General features: G+C 36.7%; 1 protein-coding gene across 1 annotated transcript; it reads left to right on the top strand.

Moving 5' to 3' along the window:
• The first annotated feature begins 1,503 nt into the window (after positions 1-1,503).
• LOC113357336 lies at positions 1,504-4,870 on the top strand. Its single transcript, XM_026600711.1, has 2 exons — positions 1,504-3,154; positions 4,632-4,870. The coding sequence occupies exon 1, from the start codon at positions 1,633-1,635 to the stop codon at positions 3,103-3,105; it is 1,473 nt and encodes a 490-aa protein (XP_026456496.1). The 5' UTR covers positions 1,504-1,632; the 3' UTR covers positions 3,106-3,154; positions 4,632-4,870.
• Positions 4,871-10,574: the final 5,704 nt, after the last annotated feature.

Genomic DNA, 10,574 nt, shown 5'->3' with positions numbered 1-10,574 from the left:
CCTGTAGCTATAGACCCCAAATAATCACAATAAGTCCCAAATTAGCGAGGAAGACTATACCTCTAGCAAGTTATACAATTATTTCATATCTTTTATTCATATACTCGTGAGAGGGGATCCTCCCTTTGAAACTAATTACAATTATTTCATATTTTTTATTCTTCTGCATGGCATAACACGAGTGTATTTGTAAGTTGTATGGTCTGTAAAACTAATTACCACCAACTTTGGTTATTGTTGGCTTGTCTTGCTTAAGTTGTTTAAATAAAAGGGAGGATTCCCTCACACTCTTATTTTCATACTATCTCATGCTTAGAGCATTATTTTATTTATTTATATATAAACCAAACATCAATGTGTTTGAAATTAATATTTTGGGGACGCGTTCTTCTTGCAAAGCTCTGCATGCCCACAAAAAATGAGCATGTTCCTAAATACCTAACATCACCTTCTAATGTTAATTAAGCGGTTGAACATTCATTTATTTTTATTGGTTGACTGTCAAAGTAGTAGATGGTGGAATGTGCTCATTTTTTGTAGATATGTAGAGCTTTGTAAGACAAACGTATCCCCAAAATATAAGCTCATTAACACTATCGTTTATTTTGTATTTTTTTTTTGGTCAATCAACATATTTCAATTCATTCAACTCAAAATACTGATTAGATGATCGCTTACAAGAATAACAAAAACATCAAAAATACAAGATGATTAAATCCCTGATATAATTAAATATACCAATTACAAGTACATGACGAAGAGAAAGAGCCATAAATCGTAAAGATACCCAATTTTTGTTTATGTAGTAGGGAAAAATGATGATATTATCCGGAAGCAATTCCGTTCATTTAATCTGCTTCTTCTTTGATAAGAGATGCTCCTAAAAGAAAGGAGTACTTTGTCCTAAATCTTGTATACCCAAACGAACCCGGATGCCCTAAATCTCTTATATTAAAAACAAATTCAAAGCGATAAAAACAGATTCAAAGCGATACGTGTTGAATGATTGATGTTTCTGAATCGAGAATAGCAAGCCACGATCCAGCCACAAAGATTTGAAAAAAATCGCCCGCAAAGCGAATAGATAATCGTCCAAAATGACGAAGAAAAATCCCCCAAATGGCGAAAAAAATATGCCGAAAGACATCAAAACAATATAAAACATGTTTTATTTATTAACTAATGACTAAAACTTAAAAAAGAAAAGAAATCTTGCTTAAATCTAATCTGAAAGGACCAAATCTAAGCAACAGATTGATGAAAATTTGGATTTTTTTTCTTCTTTTTGGAGAGAGAGATAAAAGAGAAGAAAAATTCCCGACAACCGATTTTTCCACAAACAAATTCCCGACACCGTTTTTCCACGAACAAAAATTGATCGCAAACAACAATAGGCCGGGGGACAACTGTCAACAGGATAAGCACACATTTGGCAAGGGGTCCACGGATATTTAAAAGATTGACGTCCTTAATATCAAAGTAGATTAAAGATTTGTCCTCAGAATCAAGACATTCTAGGGTTAGGGCATCCTAAAAGCTCCCTTTATAAGGAACACCATCCTATAATTCGACCCAGATTTTCATTTTCAGCAGCAAAAACTCCACCGCAGCGCTGGTTTTCTAATCAAAAAAATGGGCAAGGAAAACGAGAACAAGGAGAACCAGCGAGAAAAAGGTACTGAAAATCCTACTAACCATCTTCTTCGTAGTGATAATTCCATGAAAATGATTCAAGTATCATCTGATATTAGTACTAGTAAAGTTATAGCCTGTGTTAAAAGAAATGGAAAAACCCCAGCTAGTGATCATTACATAATGTGCGATATACTAAGCAGACTTCGATCAAAACACCTCATGAGGTTGAAATCTGTATGTACACAATGGAAATCTTTGATCGAAACAGATTCCTACCTGATCGACTTACACCATCGATTTCATAGTCGTCAAATGAAAACAGTCTTGTTTGTCAGCTCACCCCCAATACCAAGATTTGATGAATCCGAAAGAACAGGAGGAACTATGGATTTCACAACGCTTTTTCCAACTGAGGTTCAGAAATTGGAACTGGATCGGCCTGTTTTTGGTATACCTACACAGGCTGTGGCTGGTTTGGTGTGTATTCAGTCTCGTCGTGAGGCATTTCTCATTTACAATCCTAACACCGGGGAGAGAACACCATGGATCGAAACGACTACTGTTAATGAGAATGTTGCTGAGGAGAGAAGACGTGAGGTTAATTGCATTGCATTTGGATATAGTCCAAGAACAAAGGAACACAAAGTCCTGTGCATATCGAGTATCAAGAAAAAAGGAGTAGTGAGAGGCCTAAAAATGTACATACCACGCATGCCATACACTCTGCAATGTCAAGTCTTCTGCATGAAAAAATTTGAGGATGGTAATGATTCTGGAGTGTTCGAACATGCTGATGATTTAGAAGAAGTTGGAGCTGATGAAGAACAAGTTTGCGAAGTCTTCACTATAGGTGAGAATAAATGGAGAAGGATAGATGCAGTTCCACCTTACAGTTTAGCAAGTAAGGTTTGTTATGTGGGTGAGCTTGGCCATTACAATGAGGAAAGCAAAGCTGTTTATGTGAGGGGTAAGATATACTGGCGTTTCCGATATACTCGCAAGGGTGAAGTGATGATGGTGTTTGATGTTAGAACTGAGAAGTTTAAAGTTATCTCTATCCCTGAACATGTCACTAGAAGCCCCAAGAAATATCCACAAACTGTTGAGTTGTTGGAGGTTGATGGTCATATAGCTGTATTAAAGTTTACACCAGATTGTCCGATTTCGTTGTGGATACTTAATCAAGACGATGGTACTGATAAGTGGTCATATGAGAAGGTCAGAACGCCTTGTGACTGGAGTGGAATTCGAGATCTTTCTATTGAAGCTATTTCAGGTACAAATGTTATCATCATGAAAAGAGAAATGTCAGAAACTATTTACGTTTACTTTCGGGACAGAAAAACATATGATGCCTACACAATGAACGAAAAACATGGACTCAATTACCAGCCCGGTGAATTAAGAGGGATTCTCACTCTATTCGACAGCCTCGCACCTGTGTCTACAAAGCGCTGCAGCATGTTTTGAAGGAGATACAAGGCTTCCCTTTTTAATTGGTTGAGTTGGATGTCCGAAGGTACTACTTTTCTTTCTCCTTCTCTTTGATTTTGTTAGTATTTTCAATGCTTATAAAGATGGTGCCAACTTAGTAAGCATTACAGCTCTCCATTACCAAACAAAGCGAAAGCATGAGGGGAAAAATAAACAACTTCCGCATTTCTCCTAAATTTAGCATTTGAAAAGCGTTGCCTTACTTCATTTCCTTGCTTATTCATAATGTGAAAACTATGAAAATCATTGCTTGATTTCTTGGTTATGAAAACGAGTATGTGATACTGCTTGGTGTAGTAATGTAGTGTTAAAATTTTGTGTACAATAATAGTAGTCTCTGACCTATGTTTCTACTGAATAGTACATTGCTTTCCTTACCATTGTGACATGGGACTCATGGTGCGTTAAAAGTTAAACAAGAATTTCTCTTTTTCGGAGCTTAGAAATTATAAAATTGTATAAAGCAGCTCATGTTGACTGAGTTGTGACTGCTAATTGCAATTTTTTGATTGTTTGATGTTACCTGGAACTAAATTCTTGAAATCTGGAAATTGAATGCTTGTTCGTGGATACAGTCTCGATAATACTCTTTTATGCTGTTTTTGTTTAAGTTGATACTTCTATGATTTGTTGCTAAATACTAAGGTCATGGTGGTGGTTGAGTGTCCCAGTTTCGGTGTTAACTTTGTAGGTCATTGTTGTGTAGAGTTTTGGAAGTGGAGAATTTTGTTAAATGAGCTGTTAGGTGTGGCACAGACATTCGGAAGGATCTAACTGTAGTGTGTTGTATGCTTGGATTATCTTGGGTGTCAGTCGGCTTAGAGAGGATGGGTATTAGGAAATGTGGATATTGGTAAGTGCAGGTTTTGAAACTACTTGTCATGGTTTGCCAAATGTTCCTTGTCCTCTATACAGTCTGTTCAATAGCTCTACATTCCATATAGAGCTACAGTAGGTTTGTGTATATTTTTAGGTAGGATATCTAAAATATGCTACTTAACTGTATAAAAGAAGGATATTATGTCACTTAACTTTTTTTTCTTAGGGGTTTGTGCTGTAACATTTCCCAGCTTTATTGAATTAGCCTGAATGTGGCTCAGTATGGTAGAACCACATGAATTAGAGAAGCACAAATTTTCTCTAGCATATCCTTGTTTACCGACATTAACCAGACAGGGCTGATGCTTTTGGGTTATGATTTTAACTAGACGAGGCTTTTTCTTCAATAGTCAATTTTTATTTTAACAGTTTGTTTGCTTGACCACATCAATATCTTATGCTATGCTTTTTCTTAATCTAGATCAAATTCAATTTTGGCATTTGAATGCGTGTTTTAGCTTGACTTTGTCAAATCAGTTTATAGTGCCTTATGCTTTATTTGGCTTGTTCTTTGCTAGTTTCTGGGGTAATTTACCATATGTTCCCTAGATCTGTTCTAAAATCTGATTTTGGTTCTAAAATTTTTTGGATACTAACCTGCTCTCCTTGCTTGTATTTTGCAGTTCCTAGGTGACAAAGGTTGAATACTATCACAACTCTGGATCAAATGCGTTTGATTTGTTTTGTTTCTGTCAGCCACAACTTTTTTTACTTTTGTTTGGTACAAGGCGTGCCTTGTCGTACATTTGTTTTGCATCATCTCTTAAATGAGCTAAGACTATCGAAGCATTTAACTTAGAAATTTTCATTGCATTACTGTTCCGTTATGATTGATGGTACCACTAAGTGTGCCCTTATGATCCTTTGCACTTAAATGGTTGAAAGCACAGCAAAAACAAATGAGATGAAGGTGAAAGATGGTGAACTTTTGGTTTTTTATACCGGGCTCTCTAAACTAAGATTTTTTCGCTGAGCTCTTCTCATATATATATATACTTTTTTTTTTTTTGATACAATCAGCTGGACTAAGAAAGCCCAAAAACCAAAACAAAACAAAAGAAAGAGGCCTTGGGCCTCAAAACAGAAAAAAGGAATAAAAACCAAAAAAACTAAAAGAGCAAACGAAGTATCTCCAATACACTTTCCTAGTACTGTCTTCATAGAGAATCTTTTGAAATTCCAAGCTGAACTGACTCTGCGGTAATCTGACAATACCATGTTCAGGGTGTATGCTAGCAAGAAAATCTGCTGCTCTGTTTATTTCCCTGTAGCAGTGACTAAATTTCACTCTTTCAAAATTCTGCAGCAGAGCACAAACTCGTCTCCAAATATGAATAAGACTCCGGGGAGGGTGAAGATCAGCTTTACTCAACAAAAAGAAGATAGCCATGGAGTCCAAATTAATATGAATTCTGGGAATGTGGTTCTTAATGGCTAAATTCAAACCCAATTCAACTCCCTGCAGTTCATGAGCAGCAACAGAGAGAGGATAATTTCCTCCATAAGCACAATTAATTACCTGTCCCTCCTTGTTTCTAAGCAGAGCACCATAACCAGCACTTGTTTCTTTGAGAGAACCATCTGTGCTAATCATAATTTCATCCTCTTCAGGGCCAATCCACCAACATTGTTTCCAGATTTTTTGAGTAAAGGTGCAGTTAAAATTCCACTTCATCATAAACGTTCTATTCTCAATAGTATCACATATGGTTCTAGGACGAGCACTAAGTTTAAGTTGAATGTCTTGAATAATGAGGAGACTCACCTGATGAGCAGACTTATACTTTGCATTAAAAATTCTGTTGTTCCTCTCACTCCATATCTAATAGATGAATCCAATAAAGACTAGTTTCTTTATGGTGCTAACAAGATCATTCCCAGCAAAAAAAAGTAATGCACCATTGAATTTCCACTTCCCAAGTAGGAGTATTACCTCTGCAGAAACCTAGCTTTAAAAGTAAGCCATTCCAAATAAGAGCAGAAAAGGGCAATCATGGAAAATATGTGCTTCAGATTCAATGCCATCTTCACAAAGAACACATTTGTTGATATTGCTAACTCCCCAACTCACCAACTTGTCTCTAGTCTTCAATCTTCCATGGAGAGCAACCCAAGAAATGAAAGAATGCCTTGGAATGTGGAGTTTAAACCAAACTAGAGGATGCCAGAAGACATGATCTTTATGATTAGCAATAGCCTTTTAAGTATCCTTCATAACAAACTGGCCCTTTAAGCTAGATTTCCAAATCAGCAGGTCAGGTTCAGCAGAATTAATATCCACAATGTCAATCCTCTTAAAAACAACTTCAACTGTAGGATCACAAGAGGAAGGGAGATTCCATTTACCCTCTAGAATAAAGTCTGAGACCCTAGCATTAGTATTAGGAAAAAATTGAGCAATAACAATAGGGTCAATCTAATCAACTATCTTGCCATTAGGATGCCAGCTATCATGCAGAAAGAGAGCTTTATTCCCATCACCCAAGACATAGCCCAGTTGGCTCTTTGCAGTAGGCCTATGCTCTAAAATCCTTCTCCAGCACCAAGAGGAATCTTGAGGGGTACTCATGGTCTAGAAATCCTTCTGCTTTATAAGATTTTTCTTCACCCACTCAGTCCAAACAGAAACTCTGTCAGCAATCAAGTCCCAAATATGCCTGAGGTTAGAAGCAATGTTTGAAATAGCTAAATCTTTAATGCCTAAGCTACCCTCCTCCTGTGAAAGACAGATGGTTTCCCAGCTTATAGGATTGTGTTTTTCCGCTAAATCTGACCATGTCCACAGAAACCTCTTAAAAAGTACTGGTCAGTTCATTGATAACCCTTTGAGGAAGAATAAAACAGGAGAACCAGAACTGAACCATGCCTGTCAAGACTGCTTTAATAAGTCTAACTCTCCCTGTAAGCAAGATGCTTAGCTTTCCAAGACTTAACTCTATCTCTAACTTTTGAAATTAGAGGGATGTATAAGCCAGTCTTGTAGAAAGAAGAGGCATACCTAAGTATCTGACAGGCAGAGAATCAGTGGTGCAGTCTAAGCAATTAGTAATATCAGTAAGAACAGAAGGAGACACAGCTGAAGAATAAAGAGCAGTTTTCTGCTTATTCACCTCAAGTCCAGAGCAGCAACTGAAATCATCCAAACACTTTTTAAGAGTTGAAGCAGCAGTTAGAGAACCCTTTAAGAAGACCAAGACATCATCAGCAAAACATAGGTGAGTGAGCTTAGTGAGGGAACATCTAGGGTGAAAGCCATAATGTCCTTGTTCAACATGTTTGATGAGAATGTTGTTGGATATTTCCACGACAATAACAAAGAGATAAGGAGAGAGGGGACAACCTTGTCTTAAACCTCTGGAAGCCCCCAAAAAGCCATATGGTGATCCATTAACAAGAACAGAATACGTTGCAGTAGACATACACAGAGAAATCCATTGTAGAAACTGTTCAGGAAACCCCATTCTTCTCATAGTAATAATAACAGCCTTCCAACTCACTGTATCATATGCCTTTTTTATATCAATCTTTAGGGAACATCTGGGAGAACCAGTGGGCCTATGATAGTTCCTAACCATCTCATGAGCAACCAAAATGTTATCTTGAATAACTCTGCCAGAAAAAAAAAAGCAGTCTGGTTTGCACTGATAAGATCTTGAAGAACCTTCTTCATCTTTAGAGAAATAATCTTGGTGATGCACTTGTAAATCACATTGCAGCAACCAATGGGTCTAAAATCCAAAACCTTAGAAGGATTATCACACTTAGCTACAAGGGTAATGCAAGTGTTGTTTATCTCCTTTAACATCTTAGTCTTGGAAAAGAAATTTTGAATGGCAGCAACAAAATCATCACCAACTATGGACCAGCAAAATTTGAAAAAATGGCAAGAAAATCCATCAGGCCCAGGGGCTTTATTAGACCCAATAGAAGACAAAGCCAAGACAATCTCATCTCAAGAAACCTCTTTAATAAGCTCCTCAGAAATATTAGTATTTACTAGACTGTTAAAATGTAAAGAGTTAATCAAATCTTCATCACAACTAGAAGAACCATTTTCAGCAAATAAATCAAAGTAGAAATCAATGCACTCTTTAGAAATAGTAGAATCTTCATCCAAAACCTCACCAGTAGCAGAAGTAAGAGATAATATGTTATTTCTAGAACTTCTTTCCTTCAATGAATTAAAGAAAAAATAGGAGTTGGAGTCTCCAAGATCAAGCCACTGAACTCTTGATTTCTGCCTCAACATAGATTCTTCATATTTAACCAAGGTAGCATACTGTTGGACAAAACTTCTTTCTTTTCTAGCAAGATGGGGACATAAAGGGGAAGCTTGAACTTCAAATTGAACTTTATGCATTTCCTTTTTAGCCTCCAAACTTTAGCAGACATAAATTGAAATATATCATTTTTCCATTTAATAATAATTTGCTTCAACCTCTTCATTTTAATCACAAGCACATACATAGGATTTCCTTGAACTTTATGCTGCCAACAATTCTTAACCAAAGTCAAAAAATCAGCTTCCTCAGTAACAAAGTTATAGAATCTGAAGGGGGGAGGCCCATGTTTTCTCTTCACAAAAATAGTAGCAATTGCCGGGGAATGATCAGATACACCCTGAGGTAAGAATTCAGCTTTAGAATCTTCAAAATGATTGATCTATTCAAGATTAACAAGAATTCTATCCAATTTAGAAGCAATTCTACCATCACCTTGCTGTTGATTGCACCAAGTAAGAAAACATCCAGAATAATGAAGATCAAACAAGTAAGTTTCATTAACACAATCTTGAAAATCAGTAAGTTGGCTAGAAGTAACAGCGGCACCACCAACCTTTTCATGATCATACAAAGTGGAGTTGAAATCTCCCATCACCATCAAAGGCCTATCATTAAAATTAGCAAAAGCAGATAGTTAATTCCAAAGATTCACTCTCTGCTGAGCATTATTGAAAGCATAAACAAAAACCAAAACAAAATTCAAATTTGTAGAAGTACTGACATCCAGGAAGATAGCTTGAGAGGAAGTATGCAAAACAAAAATGGTCACTTCTAAAGGATTCCATCCAACCCAAATTCTTCCAGACTCATTATTAGCATAATTATCAATGTAATTCCATCCAGAGTGGATATTATTTCTAATCCTATCTTTATTAATACTCTGAACATGAGTTTCCAACATGCCCACAATGGACAATTTATTTTCTCTAATAAGATTCCTAACTTCTACTTGTTTGAGAGGATCATTTAGACCTCTCAAATTCCATGGTGTTGCTTTAAACATCTTTAATAGTAGGGAAAGGAGGTTTCTTAACCCTACTGATCTTTTTTGGATCAGGAGCTCTTACCTGCAACCCTTGAGAAATAGGCCCTGAAGAAGAAGATTTAGGACCAGAGTGATCCCTAGAAGAAATTCCAACAGAAGATCCTTTAACTTCAGAAGGCCCACCACCATTCCCTTCACCAACTTCATTAGATTTTTGAGTAATATCCATCAAAACCCTTGAATCAGAAACATTTTTTAACACATCAAATTTATTATTCATCTGAATAGAATCAGTCCTCTTTAAAATTTTAACAACACAAGGAGTCACCTCTTCACTAATATCAACCATTGAGTCAGAATCACTAGCAGATTCAAGAATCACCTCCTCAGCAGTAGATAACTCTCTTGACCTCTTAGAAACTTTTGGATTTTTAACCACCCAAACTTCCTTCACCTGTTTCTTTTGAGCCTCAATGGCTGCAGCAGCACCTACAGCTTTCTCCAGTTTGAGTTGAACACAACCATTACAAGTATGACCAAAGACATGATAATGAGTGCATCTTGGAGACTTCCAAGAATATTCCACCTCAACAATATAGTTCTTCTTCCTATCAACAAAAATAGGAATAGTAGAAGGAAAATCAAATGAACTATCAATTTCTACACACACTCGAGCATAGCTCATCCTAGTTCTATGTAGAGTTTGATTATCCACCATAATAGGCCTGCCCAAATAACCATCAATTTTACTTAAACCATCAGAGTCCCAAAAGTGAAGAGGAACTTTCCTGAAATTCATCCAGATTGGAACCGATTTCAATTCAGCAATTTCACTTTCTATATCCGAATGCCAAGGTTACACTAAGAATAACTGATTTGAGATATACATAGATCCAAATTCTAAAGCAGATGAACGATCTTCATCATCATCAAAATCAAAGATAAATGAAGATTCACCATGGATTGTAAGAGTGAAGTTACCTTTAAGTTTCCAGGCTCGCTTAATAACTCTCTTAACCATATTATAAGCCAACCTCTTACCAACAAACATTCCAACAACCAGATTTTCACATCGCTTGATTTTAGGTGCAAGATCAGCTCCCGTAACAGCCACCACCCTTTCACCATCAACCAAAGCAGTAGGAACAAATTTCATAGATGCTGCCGGAGAAGCATCTTTACGAGATCGAAACAAAGAAGAGGACCAATTCTTATTCGGCGTCACCGGAGAAGAACTATGAGAATCAACCAAAGGATTCTCTAAACCACCACCAGAGACCTTATGACTAGGTAAACCA

This window comes from Papaver somniferum, chromosome 3 (genome assembly GCF_003573695.1).
Source record: "Papaver somniferum cultivar HN1 chromosome 3, ASM357369v1, whole genome shotgun sequence".
Taxonomy (NCBI): Eukaryota; Viridiplantae; Streptophyta; class Magnoliopsida; order Ranunculales; family Papaveraceae; genus Papaver; species Papaver somniferum.
Note: the sequence above shows the minus strand (reverse complement) of the source record. Positions and strands in the feature narration are given on the sequence as shown.